The sequence below is a fragment of the Balaenoptera borealis genome, assembly GCF_965194805.1.
Source record: "Balaenoptera borealis genome assembly, chromosome: 8".
In the NCBI taxonomy this organism is placed as follows: domain Eukaryota; kingdom Metazoa; phylum Chordata; class Mammalia; order Artiodactyla; family Balaenopteridae; genus Balaenoptera; species Balaenoptera borealis.
The window spans coordinates 53402322-53424595 of NC_138865.1; the positions used below are offsets into that span (position 1 = coordinate 53402322).

Consider the following 22274-nt stretch of genomic DNA (forward strand, 5'->3'; position numbering starts at 1 on the left):
CTTACGCAACTTCTCCAGGGAACTATTTATTCTTTTTTCTCAGAAAGGAAAGGCTTTTCCTCCATAAATTTTATAGGAAAGAAGTCCTAGTAGAAGTCTTTGCTCTTCAAAGTAAATGCCAAGGTGGCAGGACTGGCTGCTGAAATTAACTCTGCTTTCATTTGAAGAATTTGTGTAGATCCATTGCTGTAGGTAGCTCAGAATCTGAGGAAATGTGTTTGCTGTTTGTAGTTAGAAATGCATAATTGGCTTCAATGAATTATGTGTGTGACCTAATTAAAACCAGGATCACCTGTGTGTTTTCCAGAAAATAAATTCCTTTTAAGTGTGCTGACAGTTAGGTTCCTTAAGTAGCTTTAATGCGGTGAGGCATAATTCTACATTATAAGATGGTAATTCATGTCACTTATAATTAATAGTCAACTTGAAATTGCCTTGATGATTTTATTTCTTTATCATGAGGAAAACAAATGGTCATGCTTACTTTAATGCGTTTTGAGTAGAAAAAGTATGAATCTATTTGAACTTAAAAATTACATTTATAATATATTGCGTTAAATCTTTTCCCATTATCTATTACCCTAAAATTCCTATAAAGAATGCGATCTTAACCCATACTGGACAGACCATATGTTTGCTAATTGGTAATTCCTTCGTGTCCTTTGAGAAGAGGCTCCTTAGAGTATATGCCCTATCCAATCTCTCAGCGATTCTTCCTTATGGCCGTACTCAATATCTCTTTCTCCGCCTTGTCTCCCAAACTCACCCATCTGTATTCCTTTTAAATAGGAGAAAATGAGGAACCTTACGGCTTTGGCCTTATAATGTTTCCCTTTAGAAGTCTTTAATCTGACAAGAAGGAAACTGATAGGGCAAAAAAAACCTAAAAATGGACTGAAACTTGTAGGTGAGGAGCATCTTTATAACAACCAACATCCTGACCACTGGCTGCTCTTACATGTAGCTGGTGAAAAATGCATGATGCTTAGACATTTATTTAGACACTTTCCCAAGTTATTGTTACATAGAAGATCTCGATATTCTGTGATGAGCTGTGGCCTGCCCCCTTCCTGCCCCGTCCCCTGAATCAATATGGGTCAGATGGTACACGTTTGTGAGTTGGCCGATGTGATGCACAGTTGTTGGAAAGGCTTTTCTCCCCTCCTGACATGTGCTGTAGCACAGTCCCCGCCAGCATAACATTTGATCTTCATTGCACTTGTGAAGTCTCAACTGTTTAATCAGTTTAAATACTCAGCCACTTCAGTCAAGAAGCATTTTAAAGCAGTGCTTCAACTGAACACTTCATTAATGCAATTTAGTTAAGAAAAACAAGTTCCATCAGTTTTTGCTAAAAGGATGTCCCAGTGTATCCTTTTCATTTCCTGTCTTGTATCTTGTCTCTCTGAATATATTATGGAGCTGGAATGTGATTGCCTATTTAGGGCAAAAGAAAAACTATCCTGATTTCTAAAGCATCTTCTGTTTCTGAGAAGAATATTATATTAGGTTACTGTATAACCAAGGAGAGGGAGCAATCACTGAAGGACATTTCTAAAAGAGGGCATACGTTCAACAGAGTAGAATAAAGAAATATCTCCTATTCTGGCTAAAAGAAAATTCCATTTTGTTCTGAAAGGGAAAAAATTGGGGAGGAGGTGATATTTTTATTATCTTTCATTGTTGAAAGATATTGTATTTTTCTAAAGCAGTTATCCCAAACACACTGTCTCTTCATGTTGCTGTGGTGTATTTCCAGTGAATTGTTGTATCAGAACTAGGGTCAGCTTTGCATCATTACACTATGGAAATGATTGGTGATGGGTCTATCGTATTGGGCTTCACACATCCCATCTTCAGATGTCACCCTGAGCTGTCAGTCCTGCAGGGCTGTGGTCCGCATTCTTCTTAGCAGTTATTTCCACTCCTGCAGCCTGTATTTTAGCCATATTTGTAAAAATTTCACCTGTAGCAAATAGGCTGGGGGAAAGGAGAAAAAGGTAGTAACCTGTGAACTGTCTAATTTTGCTAACCTGCAAGCTTAGGTGACCTGCTTATGATAGTAGGTGGATGGAGCTGGAACAGGGAGATGAATGAATAAATGAAGCCAGTAAGATATACTGGCTGGGCACCAGCTTCAGGTCCCATTGCTTGGGTTTGAATCCTAGAACCTCCACTCTTACCTCTGTGACGCTAGGTAAGTGACCTAGTGTTTCGAGGTCTCAGTTTCCTCATCTGTGAAATGGGGATTAGTAAATGAGAAGTAGTGGGTAAAACACTTAACCCTATTCCAGATACAAAGTAAAACGCCAATACATGGTAGCGGTTATATGAGTTAAGACAAGTTCACAGTGACTAGTGTTTGGATTCCTTACTCTCTGCCCTTAATTCTTTGGATATTTCAGGAACTGTCTGTAATGACGCATATGACTTCTCTGTTTCTTTTCAGAGTTAGCTTAAGTGATGGCAGTGATAGTGAAAGCAGTTCTGCTTCCTCACCCCTACATCACGAACCGCCACCACCCTTATTAAAAACCAACAACAACCAGGTAAGTTGCTGGGTTTGCACTTCTCAAGATTCTGCAGAACTAGAGGTTGATCATTTTTACTAAGCATGCAAAACTTTTCACCCCTTGAGTTTTAAACAAAGTCTCCCTTGATAGCAAATAAGTGGGAATCTACAGCCTTAGGAATAAACACATAGTTAGGGTAAAAGAACTTCTGTTGTCATGAAAAGTATGTTCCGTTGGATGGGTTAATTAATTAGATGCAGGACTGGATGGTGACAAAAAGTGTTGCCCATTTACTCCTGATTTCTGTATATTTTCCCCCTCAGTTGTAAGTAGGCTGTTAAGTGAATAAGAAAGAATATGACTTTTGGAGCTAATATAAAGCCTGGTTCTTTGTTTTACTAATTTACAGTAATTTATTGGTGGGAAAATAACTTTTAACTTATCCTCAGTTTCCTCATTTGTAAATGGGGATATTAATATCTACCTTGCTGGTTACTGGGAGGATGACAAAAAATATATGTAAAGGGCATGAGGCATTGTTCATACCTTGTTGGCAAACAGTTAATGATAGATGGTTATTATTATAGGTGCCCTGCCTCTGTGTGCTCATCCAGGAAAAAGAATTATCACTTGGGATTGTAAGGAATAGTTTATAAAATACACAGTAAACAGTGGTCATTATCATTGCTGTTATAAATCAAGGTAAAGGAAAGCTGATGAATTTGATGATCAACTCAGAATATAGTTATTTGGATAAGGTCTAGGCAGAACTTCGAAAGCTGTGATAAAGAGCTTTTGTTAAACAAATGATTATTTTAAATACTTGCTAAAATAAACTATTTTCAAGTATTGTAAAACCGTCATTATGCATTGAATTGATATTCTATTACCATGTTATTCTTATTTCTTTGTTTAGACAGATTCCACATGACCTCTACAATAATTGCTTAATTCAAGTTACTGTATGAATGTTAACTTGAAAATAAAGGAAATGTGGTTTTGTAAAATTATTCTGTTTCACAGGTGTCCTACCTGTGATTTTAAATAGACTTGCCCTTGAATTTGTGATCTCTGTTTTATGGGGAAACTGTGATTTTATAGCTGAAGCCTTTTTCATTTTAAATTTTGTGTAAAGCATAAGCAAAAATCTCTCAAAATTTAAAATTCCTCATTTATAAAGTTTTATCTACAACTTAAAGCCTCCATTATTAAGTAGAAATAATATCAGTGTTCTTTACCTCACCAGTTACAGTTCAACTGCAATTTCTCTGTGACTGCAGGCCCAACCTCATCATCCATTACAGACTGGCCATTCAAGGAGGTGTGCATTCTTCTTCCTTATCCTAACTCCCCGAAGCCCATGTGTTTCCCCACCTCCAGTGCCAGCCATGCCCATGGCCCAGCCAGCTTTCACCTCCAGTGTGGCTCCAAGTCAGGCGTTTCGGGGGAAAGTAAGGACAATGGGCATAACCGTTACTACCACTCAGTTGAGAAGAGCCCTGGGCTGGCTAACTAGATTACTTGGGTTTCTTATTTATAAGTGTGTGCTTCAGTACGAGCCGGCAAAAGAATAGCATTCAGACCTCGAATATTATTTTTATATCCAGTTTAAACCTATATAGGCCTAATTTCTGCTTCCAGTGGGTGGTATGTTAAAATTAGGATACTTCCTGGGCAGTGGCAGTGCCAGGAGTGAAGAGCGTTAGGGTGTGCTTTTGTACCCCACAGTAGTCTCCTTCAGCATATTTTCCAGTCAGGGTTAAGACTGTGCTTGCTAAATAAATGCAGCTCCAACAAGCCCCCACCTTGCCCTGAAGACGGAACTGCCCCTAATCCCTTCCTGAAGGGCAGTCTTGAGCTGGCCCTGGTTTCAGGGAAAGGTTTAGAGTCTTTGTCAGACTTTTTTTATTAACCTGTCTAGCAGAATGAAAACAAAAACAAAGGGTATCATCTATCTAGAAAGGGTAAAAATTACTTTATCCAATTAAATAGCATACCACTAGTTCCTTGACATATGTTTATTTGACAGATGTAGCTTCACACATGTGAATCATCAATCTGTCAGGAGTACTCAGTTATATGTCACTTTCTCCATACACCTATAAGCATAATAAGGAGGTCCATATGCTTTCACTTTTAACTAGTTTAGGGTAGGAAATAAATGTACCACAGGGTGCTTTCCTCTTTGGACCTATGTCTTAGGACTGGAGTGTGCTTTTTAGTCGTGTGTGTGTGTGTGTGTGTGTGTGTGTGTGTGTGTGTGTGTGTGAGATAGTGATGATGATGATGATCTGAAATTTCACATAAAATAGATGAAAACATACTGGGAAGGTCAAACTCTGACATGAGAAGACTCTTGAGTTTTCTTCTTCCATATCCCTTGGCTGTTCTCTGTCTGTAGGTTGATAATGGTCTCTCAAGTTTCTGTAAATTATCAGACAAAGCTGTGTTTTCCTTACCTTTTCTCAATCTTCTAGGGACTAGGGAAGAGAGAAAGTGCTAATTGAGTCAAACATTTTCTAACTCTTGGAAAAAAGTGAGCAGAGAGTGAGCCACATGTCAACAAAGCAAGTAATTAACCTGAGTATTGTTAGGAGCTACTAGTGATCATTAACATGAAAGACCCATCAGTAGAGAACCCATCTGCTGAATAATTGAGTTGTCAGTCCTCACAAAGGAATACAGAAAAATAATAATCTTGAAATTTTGATTCTCAAGCCATATCCTCAGATTAAGGAGAGAAGTGCAACTCATCACAGTTCTATTTTCAGAGACTACCACGTGCATAAATGGTGCATCTCAGCAGTCTGGGTGGCTTTTTCTTCCCATACAGCTTAATAGGGAATAATAACGCTGTGCCATTTTAACCAAAGATTTTTTTTTTTTTTTTTTTACTTCAAACCTTGTTATGTGAATTTCAAACAAAATCAAAATTCCAGATCCTTTTTGGCTGAAAGTGTAGAAGGGAGGGAGGTGAGGGGGCCTTAAAGGAAGGAAGCGATCCATGGGACCTGAGTTACTATTCAGAATATCATAAATCACCTATCAGCCTGCAAGGCATGTTGAATGAAATAAAAGAGTCTATCCAGTTAAACTGGTTTGAAATCAGCCCGTGGAAGACAAGGTGCCGTACTTTTCTATTCTGGAGTCGTTTCCTTAAAGATAAGAAATGATCATAAATAAAACAATTGTCTTCAGCATGGCTCGGCTCTCAGAATGAGGTTTTGACAAAGCTGTTTATTTTGGAGCAGGGAGAGATCAAAGCAGGAAGATTAACTGAGCCCTCTCTGGGCAGCCACTCAGTAACTCGAGGCGGATCACTGACACCCGGGGCTTTTGTTCCTGCCACTGCAGCTTCAGAAGAAAGAAACTAGGATTTCAATGTATTTGGGCCTTCTGTGCTGTAGCACTCACGGAATGTGTAGGGTGGGACTTCAGCGCCCTGAATGTTCTGTCTATTTTCTGCTTTGAAGAGAAGGTGGTGGAACTCTCTCAACCTAGTTAACAGCTCTATATGGCAAATAGAGAGTTCTCAGTCACTTGGCCCCCAGAGGGCAATGACTTGGGGCCTGGAATGGAGGGGGGCATTCTGGGGTGGGATATGATGGGAACAAAATTCCGTTTTCTAATGCACAAGGCAGGCAGCCACTGTTTTTCCCTCTTGCCTGAAATCGCAGCAGATCTGCTCTGCTTGGGCCCAGCCCCAGATCTGAGTTGGTGAGGAGTGCCATCTACTGACCTACTTACTCCTAGGTCTCAGCGCCGGTGTTCCCTTGAGGTCTCATTTTCAACAATAGAGAAGGAAATTCTGAATGTAGTGGGGTGTTTGGTTTCCTTTACAGTGAAGCATGTTAAAAACTATTGCTTTGCCTCTGCGATTAAGTAATTTCCTTGTGTTGCCAGAAGTATTGTATTTGAAGTTAGCCTGGTCACATTGGTCTTCTGGTTATCTTAATGTTAAAAATGAGGAAATAAAGGCTATTCTCAGGCAAGATTCTGTTAGGAGCTCACTTCTTACTTACACATTTTCCTAAATTCAAAGGAATATGTACCTTTAGAGAAGTATTTGGTCTTTTCTAGAATGTCATCCTCAATGGGTAAAATGTTTATTAGTAGTAGAAAATTTTATAGCTGAATGGGAACCTGGATGTTATCTTGTTCATCTCTCTCATTTTATCTCATTTTTTGAGGTTCAAAAATGATGGGACTGGTACCTGAACTTGGGTTTCTGAGCCCAATCAATGCTCTTTCTACAAATTAAATTACAAAATAAATGTGGACTCATTTTAAAAATCTTCTTTGTGTTTGGAAGATGGTAGACCTTTGAACAGAACTGGAGAGTGGTGTGTGTGTGTGTGTGTGTGTGTGTGTGTGTGTTGTTAAAGCAGAAATGGATGAAAAGAAGAGCAGTAGGAATGTGAGACTTCTTAAATATCTCCTTTATTTTGCATTTTCTTCCTTAATATTAGCTTCAGGTTATAATAACTCACTTGGTAATGAGGATATAATGAAAAAGACAAATTACTTTGCTTTTTATGTTTATATACATTTGTAAACATTCATCAATAATTTCAGTGGTTCTCAACCATTTTAAGAAAGGGCCATTTAAAAATATTTCCCTCATAATTCTCAATTTTGAAAATTCTAATAAATCAACTGTATTTATTAAGTAATAATTTGTTTCTCCTTTTTATTAATTAGAAACGTAGCTCCCAACAGTCTGAACAGTATGCAAAACTGCTCTTCGTAACCTAAGCTACCATTGGGTCAGATAAAAGGAAAGGCACTTGATATTTATCATGGGTAAACACATCATTTCTTGAAATACAGAAAATAGTCCTAGCTCTTTATTTCTTGAGTGGGAGGATCCCAAGTTGGGAGCAACCAGTGTAACCGATGGCTACCTTCATTTCCAAAGCTGCCTCAGTTTAGTGGATACGAGTGAGTACTTTTTAGAATCTGAAAGTCAGATGCTAAAAAGGGTATTTGAGTGTTTGTCTTATCATCCTTAGTGTACCGAGCGCTGGTAGTCATGCTGAAACAACAGAATGAATAAGGAAAATATTCTTGCCAGAGGGGACTGTAGTCCGCTACAACTCAGCTGCTGTACATATGTTTGAGAGTGTTGTCACAAAAGAGAAGCAGCCTTGGAAGCTTAGATCAATTTCCTTATCTTCACCTTTTTTTTTTTAAGTTCTGTTGCCCTGACTCAGCATTTCAGATATACGTAATTTATTTTCCCAGAGAAAGTTAAGATTAGAGGAGAAGAAAGAAAATGTATGGAGGAGAAATGCTCTTTGGAAAGTGATGTTATTATATGACATTTCATTCTTTTTTTTTTTTAACATCTTTATTGGAGTATAATTGCTTTACAATGGTGTGTTAGTTTCTGCTTTAGAACAAAGTGAATCAGCTATACATATACATATATCCCCATATCCCCTCCCTCTTACGTCTCGCTCCCACCCTCCCTATCCCACCCCTCTAGGTGGTCACAAAGCACTGTGACATTTCATTCTTAAGTCCCTTCATTTAGGTGGCTGGTTAGCTAAGAAGTGCTAGAAATCAAATTTAACTATGTTCTCTTTGATCCCTAGATTCTTGAAGTGAAAAGTCCAATAAAGCAAAGCAAATCAGATAAGCAAATAAAGAATGGTGAATGTGACAAGGTAGGTGTCCAGTCCATTACTGTGAGTGCTCCAGCACTGACCCTCTTCTGTTTCTTTGTGTTTCCCTTGATCATCCTTGCTGGTTCTCCTTTCGTTTTCTTCATCAGAAATGCCTGAAACCTCCAAGTGACAAGCATTTCTTCCCAATGCTTTGTAGTTTATTTTCCAAGTCTTGTTTATATCTCCAGTGTTAAGCTTGGCCTTATGCTATCCATGATTGCCAAGGGATTTCAGGCACATTGAATTGGGAGGTGAGAGAATTGTGGTGCAGGTGGAGGGTTAAGGAATCTCAGACTTAAGTGAGTAGGACATCCGATCCCAGTGCAGTGTGTTTTCCCCAAGTGTGCAGTCACGCATCCAAAATCTGACTTCAAGGGCTCTTGGGGGTTTGTGTCTCGTTGTGGGCAGGGTCCTCATGTGCTTTGCAGGGGCGGGCCTGGCTAATGCTTCACAGACCTTTCTTCTGCCTTCATTGCAAATGGCACTCGGAACATCCAGACATTTATGCTAACAAAGACCATGAGTCTGAGCATGTGGAGGTGCACCTCTGCCTTTTCAGGGGAGCTCTTGACAAAGCAGATGCTAATTTGGATAGTGACCTCTGTTTTTCATAAGACATTCTTCTGTCCTGTTTCTTGCCGTTCACTAGCAATGTTAGATATGACCAGGAGGGACCAGGAGGGCTTTTTTCTTTTCAGTTTGCCCTGACATAATTGGTAATGTGCATCAGTACTTCCATAGTCAAACTTGGGCTTTTTTCTCTTAGTTAAAATGCTTCTAAGATGGAAGAATAGTTAAAAAAAAAAAAAAAGGAGTGTAGACTGTGGTAATACACTTAAACTCACAATTTTTCATTGAGTTCCCCTTCTCTCTGTAGAGACATTGTTGGGAGAGGGTGAACCTGCTCACTTGAACCTTGTTGAGAGCAAATAAGTGCAAGAATTGCCCTTTTTATCAATAAAAAGCTGGCTTGAAAAGTTAATAGTTGGCCAAGAGAGATTTGGTCTGCAAAGGCCTTGGGCAGTGCACCCACACAGCCTGGGGTAGAGGGTAGAATGTGGAACCTCTGACCACTGCTTGTATGTTCTTATTTGTTTATTCTTTTATTTTTGAACTACTTCCTTAAAGTGCTTGTTCTTTGGGGGGATGCCGTTCTCTTTCAGGCATACCTAGATGAACTGGTAGAGCTTCACAGAAGGTTGATGACACTGAGGGAAAGACACATTCTGCAGCAGGTGAGAAATGCTTTTTTTAACACAACCCTTTCCAGAAACGTCAAGGCCTAGTTTGTCCTGGGCTAGTGTGATAGCACCTGGAGGCCACGCCAGGTGGCCTTCTGAAAGCCCCACACTCTCAGAACTGGCCCAGTGCCACCTGCAAAGTAGGTGGGGGGGGGGTTCATTTCCGAGGCTGCCCAGAAGTCTGCTTTGGGGCTTCCACGGTACAACGAAAACTGGGCACATGGGGAGGTGATGATGCTGGAATATACTGATCCCTCAGCCGTCTGATGCTGTCATGTGGGCTGAGGGAGGGGAAGGTAGGAATGCAGAAACCTTTGGGGCCAGGCTTCTGGTTTCATGGGAAAACAGTGATAAGAATTGCAGTCAAGTGCTGTAAACATTTGTGATTCAATTTAGTAACCTTTGCCAATGCTATTCTAAGGAAAATAAATATTTTCCTCATTTGTCTTATCTTGTATAACATACATTCTATTATTATGAACTCAACTGTAGAAGACTTGTAGAGTGGGGAAACTTCTATTAGTACAATTTGATGTTTTGAGAAGATAAGAAGGATGGTTTTTAGTTTTCATACAGTTACAGCACATGCGTCCATTGCATTAACAGTGGCTATTGATAAAATAATTTTTCTTTAACACCCAAAGAGAAGGTTGGGTTCTAAATTCCAGGGTGGGTTTGTAGCTTTTTTTGCTGCTTGAATTTTTTTTTTTTTTTTTTTTTTACTACTTTCAAATGACTTGAAGTTAGTACTTAATCTACCCCAGCTGTGTATGGGTTACTTTTTTTTTTTAATGTTTAATGGCTGATGGTCACATTTATATTTTGTGTACATTTTTGCATATATCTATAAATACACTCTCAAACTTTCCAAGTTCCCTGATTGGTCTGATAAGCTTTTTAACCCTTCTAGAGTTTCAGATTTGAAAAAAAGACTGTAGACCTATAATTCTTAATTGCGGATAAGTTGCATTTGTTGCATTTCTATCTAAGTGTGTAATGGGTCGGGGAGCAGGATTTGAGTGGCTTACCCTAAGACATATTCTAGTATTTTGATAGCATTTTTCTTCAGCTTTCTTCTGTGCAACTGAAAACTGTTCAGCCTGCCACTTACCAATTATTTGGGGCTAATTGCCTGAATGGTGATGGTAAATCTATTAGCTGACTTTCCCATCCTTTCCCGAACACCAGCTCTGAACCACTGTGGAGCAGTTGTCTAATAAAGCTATTAAAGCACAAGTTGGGCCCAAATAGTGCGTCTTGCAGGAGAGCGAGACAGATGTTTGGTCAGGGTTGGGACCCCTTCACCAGGAAAGCCAACCAGTGAGTCGAGGATACTAGGCTTTTGGGCAGGGTCTTACCTTGGGGTGTCATTGGCATTCCTAATTTCACACTGTCCTTTATTTTGACCTTTGAAAGACTTGTGAGGGAAGGTGGCTTACTGGAGAATTCCATCGAAGTGGATAATTTTAGTGTTCTAGAGGGAGAGAGTGATATCTATGAATTTTTAACCTGGCATAAAGGCACTCCAGGGCCCACAGCGTTTCACCCTAATTGCATTCCCAGGCCAGTTGAAAGCTCTCAATCTTTGGCCTTTTGCCTTGTAATGCAGCTGAGGCTTGTGATTATGATACCATGATGCATGTCCTGTCACGGTTTACTGCTTAATTAATTCCTATTGTAAAACATAGAACTATTGAGGACTAATGTTATTCTCCACCTTGAGCACCGCTCATCTTGTGGACTGCATTCCACAGAGCCTGCGTATTATCAGCCACACAGACCCCAGCACCTGAGACAGGATTTCTGGTGAGCTCAGGATCCCATCCCAGGTCTTTTCCTTATTAAATGCATCCTGTCAAAAAATCTGGCCTGACACTTTTCTTTGGCTCACAAAAGGTGGTTAATATCTTTGTTTTATTCTGGGGACATGCAGTGCTGGCACCCAGCATCTAGATTAATGAACAGAAAGCGCTGGATCAAGAGAGGCTGTGTTCTGAAGGCCCTTTTCCATAAGGTAAATGTATAGTACAGTAGGCACAGTCAAAACCAGAGATGTCAGTACCTCGGACTGACTAATAATTTGATTCTTCTTTAAACCACATGTTCCACATTCATTTGGAAAGGGAGATTGAACACTTCTAGACACTTCTAAACTCCCTTGGAGTTCCAGCTCTGAGTCTGGATTTGCATCCTCCTTAGGAGAAAAACAAAAAACCTCTGAGGGAAAACCAGGGCTTCCTTAGAGGATAGTTCAGCAATTTAGGTAACAGATATTGTACATTTAGAATTTTCTTCAGGGAGTTGGGGAATAAATGGTATATCAGAGTGTTCTAACAACCTGGAAAACACTCCCTGAGAAGTGTTTTGCTGAAAGTGATTTTCTCCAGGACGCCTCTTAACCCAGGGTAGGGCACACGTCGTCACACGGTAGACAGGGCTTCCCCATCCATAGCTGGGGCCATTCTCCAGGAAGTCCTAACTTACCCCAGACCCGACTCCCCACCAGACAGAAGCAGTTAAAGCAAAGCTTGTTCATTACTTCCCACTCAGCAAAGAGGCTGCTTCGGGTGGAAAGAATCCTGTTTTGTTTTGTTTTTTTAACATAAAAAATATAAAAAAGCATAATCACACTACAATGCATCTGCCTTTTAATAATTTTTATGACTTTTATAACCAGGATTGGGGGAAGAAGCTACAGACTTAACAAGTGGATCTTACCCTGTTTTAAAAAAAAAAAAAAACAGGCCTGCGTGGTACCCCCTCCAAAGCTGACGTGGCAGGAAATAATCCATCACAGATGTTTTCACAACAACCATCATCTGAAGAATGAGTTAAGCAGTATACATACTCCGCCTTTTCCACTACCTATAATATACCATGTGCCCTTGCCTGCTTTCCTTATCTGCACTCAATCTGTCTTTTATTATTACTATTATTTTGGAGTTGGATTCGTCATTGCAGTACGATGCAGGGTAACGACACCAAGGTAGAGCCACGGTGCATCAGCAGAGCGGGGATTCCTATAGACAGGCAGCGTGGCGTCCTTCAGGGACCAGCAGGGTGGTGCTTTCAGGCTTTGGGGCTGTGTCATTGCAATAAAGCATGTTAACGCAGTGTTTCTGATGTTCTGACTCTTTTCAGGATTCATGGAAAGGCACCCACATTTATTTTTCTTTATGAAGTCTTTACTTAATTTAGGGTGTAGGTTCGTGCTCTAATAATTCAAATCATTAATGCCGTTCCCATTGGCAAATAGTCCTGAACGCCCCATCTGTTGCCACCGCTACTACTTTAAGGCTGTCTCTGCCTCCGCCGTGATGCATTCTTATAAGCTCCCATAAAAATGCAGGGCTCATTTAGTGAGATTGATAAGATCCCCTTCATTTCTTTGCCTGTTGTGGCTGCAGGCGGGGCGTGCTGGTTGTGGAGGAGACGGGAGGGCTGTGATTGAAGCCCCGGAACCTACAAGGTAGTACAGTGCACGTGAGATGACGGGGCCGAATATCCTAGTGGGCAAATGTGTTTATTTGCTTTAAAACCAAGTGGCCTTTTCTAGAGGGTATTTTTATTACTCTGTCTTCTGCCTATTGCTAAGTAATTAGCGAGCAACTATATTGAGTCCACAGAAATTTATTTTCTTAAAGGGGTGAGTTACCTGTCATTTTCAAGGGAAAATGGAGGGCTGTACTTCTTTATCCCCACATTGTGGTTTTAGTTTGTCGTTTCAACTACTTTACTTCAGCTACTATTCTCCCTGCTTTCTTCCCTTCCTCCTGCAGACTTTTATTATAATTTTTTTTTTAATTTCAAGGAGGTCTTTTCTGAGCTTTAGCTTCTGGCATTTTCCCTGCTTCATTTGTTTTAGTGCTAATGAAATGGCTAACAGTCAATGAGGGGCAGAGGGAAAAGCACTGGGTCTGAAAATTCATGTGCTATATAGTTACCTCCCAGATAATTAAGGATAAATTTATGTTTACACGGTAATCATAATCATGTTGCCCTCATCTGTGTAGCAATTTGCAGTTTATAAAGAAGCTTCATGTTCCGTATATTATTTGATCCTCTGAACAACATTGTATGATAGGTAGAACAGGTGGCATTGTCCCCATTTTACAGATGAGGAGACTAAGGCCCAGGGGTTATTGTGTTCTGTCCAATGCCATTCAAATAGTGAGCAGAGTCAGAATATGATATGCCAAATTCAGGATTCTCTGTTCTGAGTGCTTGGTCATTTACCTACTGGCCAGCTAGTTGAGGAGAGGATTCACACTCTGGAATAATTGTCATTTGCTTCCATTGTATAAATTGAAAGGCTATTTGTTTTCATCCCGAAAGAGCTCTCTGAAGAGGCTGTTTGTTTCTATACTGAAGTTTACACATTTTCACTTGGTCTATAGTGTTTCTACACAATGTAGCAAAAAAGATAATTTACTCTGGAAAGTACTTTTAATTCAATCGATGTTAAATATGTATTATAGTATTTGATTGCCTTGAAAGGCTTGTGTTTGTGGACAGAGCTGTGTATGCGTGTTTCTCTATGTATATAGATGTGTGTGGCTGACTTATCTAAAGCTCTGTTTTAACTATTAACTAATAAAGCAAATGAGGGTTCATTTTAGATCTTTTAGTGTTAATAATAAGATCTAGCTTGATAAATTCTTATGTGAATGTCACACTTTAACCATTACTGGGAACACCCCTTCTGATATTCTCTTGATGCGTGTAATAGAACGCTGAGTCCGGTGGTTTAAGCAAGTAAGGCTCCCTCTCCACCCCTGCACCCCCCCCCTTCCCCACCACCCCATATAATAATAGGCCTGGAGGTAAGTGATTCATGGTCAGTGTGGTGGAAAAGGTGCTACTGAGGACATAGACTCCTTGCCTTCCTGCTCTGCCATCTTTCACATCTTGCGTTCATCCACTTGAGGGGAAGACAGCTGCTGCACTTCCAGGATGGCATCTTCATTCCAGACAGGAAGAGCAGAGGGCAAAGCCTCATGCCCATTGTCCATACCCTTTTGAAAATTTTCCTAAAAGGCCAGTGACTTCTGACAAATAAGCCGTAAATAGCAGTGTCTGCCCAGTGCTGCAAGTGGGTCTGGGAGGCAAGTATTTTAGCTGGGCGTATTGCCACTCCCAGAAAATCAAGCTTCTGCTAGTAAAGAAGAAAGGATAAATGGATATTAGGTAGGCAGTTCGCTGTGTCTGTCATGATTTTGCAATGGGAGTAACTGATTTTGTTATTAAACCCATAGTTATATCTGTAAAAAAAAATAGTTCCAGAGGTTGAATAAGGCAATAACAGCTCAGTCTGGAGTTGTGCAGTTAATTGGATTGAGGTTCACTATGTTTTATGTTTCTGTGGCAGATATGTCAGGAATAGGGAGCACATTTTCTATTGAGAGCCACTGACCCATAGGGAATAGTTCACAAATTTACTGTTTTTTTTTAAAGAAAACTAATTGTAAGAAGAAAAGGTCAAAAGTTTCCATTCTGCTGTTTTCAACCGGAAATTAGGTAATCTAAGACTTCATTGAATAAATAATAGGCTGAATAATTAAAATTATTCCTTTCAAGATGATTGTACTAAAGAGAACAGAAGCATGTGATAGAAAAGGAGTAACAGACAACTAAAAATAAGCGAAATGGTTTGCCAGTCGGTTTCTCTGCACAAATACTTTTTCTTTCATCTTGATGCGGATTTTCTTCTCCCCCCGACAAAGCTTACTAAAATCAACCCCCCTCCATCCCAATTTACTCACAACAAACATACCTAGAACCCATACTACCCAGGCATAGCATCTATTTCTGTTAAAATTATTAGTAAAATAGGAATAGAAAGACACGTAACATGATAAAAGATTCTTTCAAACCCATAACCAACATCACTGTTAATGTTGAAACCTTAGAGGCGTCCTTCCGAAAGCCAGGCAAGACCAATAGTGCCTCTGTCACCACTTTTGTTTATCATATTTCTGGAAGTTGGAGCCAATTCAAGAAATGAGGTATAACTATTCCCAAATGGGGAGACAAAGGCATCCTTTCTTTCTGCGGATGATACTTATCACCCCAGATACTCAAGTGCATCAACTGAACATGACTAATGGAATGAATATAGATTTTTATTTTTTGTCAAAGCATAACAAAATGTACAGCTGGATGAATTTTAACAAAGTGAATGCATCTTTTGTAACGAGCACCCAAATCAAGCAACAAAACAGTTCCAGCACCTCAGAAGGCTTCCTTGAGCCCCTTTCTAGTAACTAGCCATGATCTTCAGAAGGTGGAAATGTAGACGGTTTTAATTTTTTCTTTGTGGATTCTTGAGTTTTTTAGACTTTCAACAGTAATGTAATCAGAAAGAAAAATGATCATTACATACAGAAAGAAAAATGACACATTACATGTGTCTGCGTGTATATACTTTTTCTATAAGGAGTTCTGTTATTTCTAGGCTGGAATTTCCTTTCATCTATTAAGTACAGCCACTGTCCATTGAGTCAGTAACTAATTTTTAAAAGGGGTCTTGAAATTGTATCTCCCACTAGTTACCCATTCTCACTCCCGCCCCTATAGTAAAATGGTCTGTTGATGACTTGGAAGTAGGAATCAGTTTAAAGACTATGAATGAGAACAGGTAGTCTGCTCTCATTGAGAAATTCAAAGGGTTAATATTCCTTTGACCTACCAGATTGGCTAAGAAGTAGTTTGGTGCCATTTCCAGTATAGGACCTTCCTGCTATAAATGAGACTATTAATCACTTGGTTCCATATTTGACTCCCTCCATCTCTCTCTCTTTTTGCCTTTTGTGGTCTATTGCTTATTGCCTAAACTTTCTCTTCTTTACTCCTCTAGATTGTGAACCTTATAGAAGAAACTGGACACTTTCATATCACAAACACAACATTTGATTTTGACCTTTGCTCGCTGGACAAAACCACAGTCCGTAAACTACAGAGTTACCTGGAAACATCTGGAACATCCTGAGGCTACAACAACTGGATGCATCAAAAACTCTGGTTTTTTTGGTTTTTTTTTTTGGTTGTGATTTTTTTTCTCGTTTGTTTATATGGAAACACTCAGAATGATGCAACCAAAAGGGAAAAAATAAAAAGCAAACAACCTTCAGCTTTATTTTTCTTTAAAGCCAGTCATCATCTCTTGATAAAGGAGAGGTTAAGCAAACCAGCCTCAGCGGACCACTCTTCTCTCCAAGGAAATCCCCGGGAAGAGTTAGCCTGGATAGCCTTGAAAACAAACAGATCAAATACAACACGAGAAAACTTAAAGAATGTGTATGGTATCATGTATCTCTCTCTGTGGTGGTTCATTCCACAGGACGAATGCATATTCAACACACTGCCTTATTACATAACTGATCTATTTATTATTGCATACAGATATTCTAGAGTCGTTGAGGGAATGACACCACAAGACATTCTAAGTACTCGGTCCCGTGGATGCTCTTTCAATGCAGCGCCCTTGCCATCCCAAGCCCAGTGACCTTACTCGTATACCGTGCCACTCTCCACCAACTTTTTCCAAGTCCCTTAACTCGTTGCAGTCTGTATTTTCCACCTTGTTTTTCCAGTCCCAGGACACAAATGATCAACTGGGGGGACCAAATAGCCACCCTGATTTTCTTCTTTGTGGTCTTTTTCCTGAAAGTTGGGGCCCAGTCCTTGGCTGTATCCATATAATGATCTTGGACCATGGTTAGAAAACGCACCAAATAGGATCATACGAATTGCTGTCTAGCCTTAGTCAATAAACCTGTAGGACTTTTAAACAAACGTGTACCTGTAAACGTCCTGCATCCAGCATTGTTGAGATGTCATCAACATCCTTGTGTCTGTTTTACTGTTACGGTATTAGGTAAATATGGAAGTGAATGCATTCCACAGGATCATAATTTTTAAAAGAGGAATTCTGGTTCTGTTTTCTAAAGAAATGTTGTAGAAATTCTTAATTTGGTTCTATTTATTAGTAAGAGTTTCAGCTTTCTTCGGCTGCCAGTGTGTTACCCATCTTTACCATAAAACCTGGAATAAGAGATTTTTGTTTGTTCACATATGATCCTCTTAGACTCTTTTATATTTGAAAAATTAAAATCTTTCTTTGGGGGAAAATTCTTGGTTATTCTGCCATAACAGATTATGTATTAACTTGTAGATTCAGTGGTTCGATACCTGTTTAGTCACTTGCTTATGTTTCCAGAAGGATTTCTTGTATTGGTGAATATAAAGATGGTTGGGGAGGGGGGATATTTTTGTTCTTGATGTACCCTGTTTTGAAACTAGAAATCTGTCCTGTGGCATGCAAAAGAAAGCAAATTATTTTTAAAAGAAAAAAAAAAAAAAAAAAAAAACAAAACCAAAGTACTTTTGGTGTCATTATTCCATTCTCTCCATAAGTGGAGAATGCAAAATGAGAACAGTTCATCTTCCAAGTTTTTGCTAGGAATTCAACCGAAAAGAAAAGAAACGAAGAAATACTTCTGGATCCAAAGGTTCGTTCACTGGATCAGCCTTAAGAAAGTCTCTATGCGTGCTCGTAGACCAGTATCTCCCTTGTTTAGTCCCGTGCCAGATGCTGTCTTTTCATACAGAGATTAACTGGTGTCTGTACAGAAAATGGTCTTTCCAGACCCATTCTTTTGGGCAGGAATGTAAATGCAGATTGATAATGGAGTTATTTCTGCATTTTAACAAGGGGATTTTTTTTTTTTTTACATTGTTTCTTTCTATCCAGAGACACTATTTTTTCCTTTTAAAAAATTATAATACAGCCATGCTCCTTGTAAATTACTTTTCAGAAGCATCCCATTGAGGACAAGTGTACTTTTTCAATAATGTTATGACTCTTGATGATTGGCATGACCGACCTTGAAGCATTTGTTTTGTAGTCCACTCCTCAATGTTTAATTACAGAGAAACTTTCTGAGTCATTTTGGACATTAGGTGACTGATGAATTGAGTGGTTTTAGTTGTGTTTTGTTTCTTTTTTTAACTTTACAGGTGAAAGGGGTGGGCAATGCTTATATGGAATTTTTTGCAACATTTAAAAATCTTTAAAAATTTCTAAATGCTAATCCACATATTCTAATTAAGCCAGAAATGTATGTGGTTTAACAAAAATATCTATGTAGTTTAACTAGAAATGTATATATGTAGTTTGGGCCATTTTTATTTTTGTATCTAAATTGTGTGGCCAAAACCATGATTTGGCAATGTAAAGATTTTTTTGTTCCCTAGGTTACTAACCAAGAAACTGGTTAACATAAGTAACCAGACAAAAAGGATAGCAAGAAGGGAAGCTATTACAGTGATAAACTTTAGACCTAAAATTTAGGTAATAAAGTAAATGTCTTCAGAATATCATCTGTAAATTAATAAAATTCAGGAAAACTTGCCCTTCTGTTATTCATAGAGACAGCAAAATGAATTTTCCATGAAATTCCAGTAGAATAAGAGTCATGCTGTTGAGTTTTTAGAAGTTGAACTCTTGCTCTCATCTGATTTTTAAATGCAGAAATAATAAATCCCCTTTCAATTAAATTCAAATAGTTAAAGTAACCCACTCAGTTCTGCCACGTTTATGTACACTCACCTTTGAAACCTGTTAAAATATTTTTGGCATGTGTGTATTCTAACAGTGGCTTTGGTTTTTTTAAGCACAGGGTTTAATTTTTTGGTCTAAATAAAATTAATTGGGTGAGTGTGACTATGGTTTAAGCCAGCCAGAGTATGATAAACTTTCTTTAAATTTTTCCCCAGTAATTTGAGGGGAAGGAAACATGTACAGAACTTTTTTCCCCCTTATCAATTACCTTTTGCCCCTGGTTTCGCAGCAGGATATGTATGAGAGGGGGTGCTTCTATCTTAGCATATAGCAGACGTGTTAGCAACAAAAATGCTTGCAGCTATTTTGCTTCTTCACCATAATCCACCTCTCTCTCTATGCAGACAAATAGAGATGTCTATATATGCTTGCATATTGTGTCAAAGTTGGGGAGAACATAAAAACTTAAGATCAGGAAACAAAAACTCTAGAAGAAAAAAGTCCTAGGAGAGTGTCCTAAACATTTTTAAATTGCGAAGCAAATCTCTCTAATCTGAATAATTAGCCACATTTTGTGGAAAGAGCCAATAAAATTGGTTCTCTTCTTCCACCAAAAATGTTTCTCCTGATAACTTTTACAGACCCAACTACTCTTTAAAATGGACAGTTTAGGCCTGCATAACATCCCACATACTGTTTCAAGCCCCACACATGTTAACAAGTTGACATACTGTTTAAGAGAGACTTTATTCTTAAATGTTTTCGCTCTCCCCAGGTGACGGAGTTGGATGTTCAGTGTTGGAAATGGTCAGTGCTGGTGCCGGGCGGTGCGTGTTCATTTTTCTCACTGTGGAGGTGACCAGCTCTGGACTAGTTTGCCGTATGCTCGTTAACTGGCCACCCTTAGCATTTTTGTGTACTGATGCTTTGTACTCCCTATGTACACACATCTTCTCATCTTGCTTTGGACTGTTGCTCTAAAGCTATGAGTATAATGCACAGACTACTACAGCTGCCACGAATGCTGAGGTGTCGATTCCCATGGTTTAGTCTAGTCTTGGGCCGGAAGTCTACATCTTTTGACCTCTTTTGTTTTATATGATGCCTTTGTATCATGTAGGCACTGCCATCCCTGAATATCCCTTGTAAAGAGGCACTGAAGAAGGCAAAGGAAGACAAAGCCACCTCCGTCTGTAAACTGTAAATACGTATTTTGGCACTTGTACTCCAGTATTCTGAAAATAGAGTTATGATGGAAATGCTGACAGATCCTTAACGGTGGCCAGAGCTACCATGCAGTGCAAAAATAAATTAAGTAAATTGTATTCTTGAGATCAACAGTGCAAGGCCGGTACGTTTTATAAATCTGTCAGTATCTTTTTTTTTTTAATGGAGTGTGTATGTGTAGTTATGTTGAAAGATACACTGTGTACGTGTGTGTAGATGCTATTATGTGAACTACAAGGCATTCGTCAGATGTATTTCCCATCCCTAAAACCCATGTTGAAATGTAAGTACAGATGGACAGAAATAGGTGTTTCACTTAAATTCATATCGAATCTGTTGTGGCTCCGTTTTCTTAACAATTCAGTAAGACTGTACGTTGTAAAGAGTCATTCGACCAAAGTTTGGTTTCCCTTTGCATACAGGAAAAATGAGCCCCCAGCCTTTCTCAAGAAGTGATGCTGGTCTTAAGGAAGAAAGAATGGCGAGATCAGAACCAGCTGAGGGCACAGTTCGTGCCCCATTCATCTTTGAGTCCCTAGGGTCTAGCACCACTTTCTGTGTCCTAAAACCAGAACATTTTTTAAGCTCTGCAGAGACTGGACAAGAAATGGTAGGGTACATTCTTGGAATAAACCAGGTTACTTGTGCATGGTGTTTTTTTCTTTTTCCCCCTATTTCTCCCAGAGGTTTTGTTCATAAACTAAACAAAGGCCTTGCATTTACTCTAGTGGCAAGAAATGCTACCTTGATTGGACAGGAAGGAGAAAAACGACTTCAACAAAGAGAATAGAATACTTTCAGTTTGGCAAGGAACCAAGGAATTGGATGTAATGCTCTATGTAACATGCTCTTTAAGAGTAAAGAGACATTAGATTTGAGAAACTCACCTTATCTTCAGGCAACAAGCCATGAGGGGATGATACTGGACTGCCTCGTATCTTATCAACTAGCAACTGATTTTAGGTGTGGAAGCATCAGTCCCAGATGGGCTCGGCTGACAGTTAAGCTTTCGAATGACCAGGCTCGAATTGGACTAATCTCTTCCCTTGTTTCAGCATAGATATTCATTTGTTTGTTTTAAAATAATGGCCTGGCATTTTCTGCCGAATGGAGAAAGTCAGGGTGGGCATCCTGGGCCTGCTGAAGACAACTCAGGATGTCATCTCCAAGTGCCCTCACACGGGAAGAGCACTGAGCCCCAGTTCCCCCCAGTACATTTGTTTCACCGTCTCTCAGAACTATGGTCCCTCTTGGATACTCAAGGGGTCCTGGAGAGAGATGGCAGCTCAACCGAGGCCTGACGCCAAGACCTCTCTGCTTGGGAATTTGGGGATATAGTGTCCAAAACTAATGCGCTGACTAGTGGAGTAGCTACGGGTATTTTATGGGTCTCCTTGCCTGGAATACCACCCAAATAGAGAAGCCTGAGCACATTTCAAGGCTTCTGCTTCCTCTGCCTGCTAATAGTATCCACACCTTCCTGTTTATGTGGCCCCTTCCCTTTAGGGGCATTTCCAGTCTTTTCCAGAGGTTGTTAACTTGCCCTGGGCTGTCGGCTTGGCCTCTTGGTCTTAATTTCCCCTTAATTAGAGAAGGGTGACCAATGTGGTTCCCACGTGCTAGGGAGAGACGTACGTGGCACAAACGGAAAAACACTCCAGTAATTATAACTGGACCCTATAGCTGTCAAATAACAACAAAAATAATCTACCACCTGAATGGGAAGGCTCCTTGAGTCCACGTTGATAATAACGCAGGGCGCTGGGCCGTCTGCACGGAATAGGTGGCCACAGGGGCTGGGGAGATAGTGGCGAGTAAAGGCAAAGCAATTTGCTCCTTTTCCCTCGTAATCATGTCTTCCAGCACATGCGGGCCTCCACTGCAGGGCTCTGAAGTTTCAAAAGGGTAGAAAAGGATAAATCCAGGCCATTAAAAGAAAATAATCAAAGCTATTGAAAAGATAAAACAAGTGAGTCGCACTAAAAGGGCCGTCTGTGCAAGTAATAAGGTTGAAATACTGATACTGATTTCCTAGCCGAACAGCATTCCTCACACATGTGGT

General features: G+C 39.7%; 1 protein-coding gene and 1 long non-coding RNA gene across 4 annotated transcripts in view; one reads left to right on the top strand and one right to left on the bottom strand.

The window, feature by feature from the left end:
- MLLT3 (MLLT3 super elongation complex subunit) overlaps positions 1 to 16552 on the top strand; it is a 249382-nt gene extending 232830 nt beyond the window's left edge. For 2 of the 3 annotated variants that reach the window (XM_082401004.1, XM_082401005.1), the window contains exons 8-12: positions 2450 to 2549; positions 3760 to 3834; positions 8111 to 8182; positions 9346 to 9417; positions 16280 to 16552. In XM_082401004.1, the coding sequence (XP_082257130.1) occupies positions 2450 to 2549; positions 3760 to 3834; positions 8111 to 8182; positions 9346 to 9417; positions 16280 to 16411 (451 nt within the window). In that variant the 3' untranslated portion in view covers positions 16412 to 16552. The remainder of the gene's footprint in view (positions 1 to 2449; positions 2550 to 3759; positions 3835 to 8110; positions 8183 to 9345; positions 9418 to 16279) is intronic. The other variant, XM_082401006.1, reaches the window with a different exon arrangement.
- A 144-nt stretch (positions 16553 to 16696) lies between these two features.
- LOC309632939 overlaps positions 16697 to 22274 on the bottom strand; it is a 361309-nt gene continuing 355731 nt past the window's right edge. The window contains exon 3 of the long non-coding RNA XR_014247160.1: positions 16697 to 22101. This is a non-coding gene — a long non-coding RNA (uncharacterized lncRNA). The remainder of the gene's footprint in view (positions 22102 to 22274) is intronic.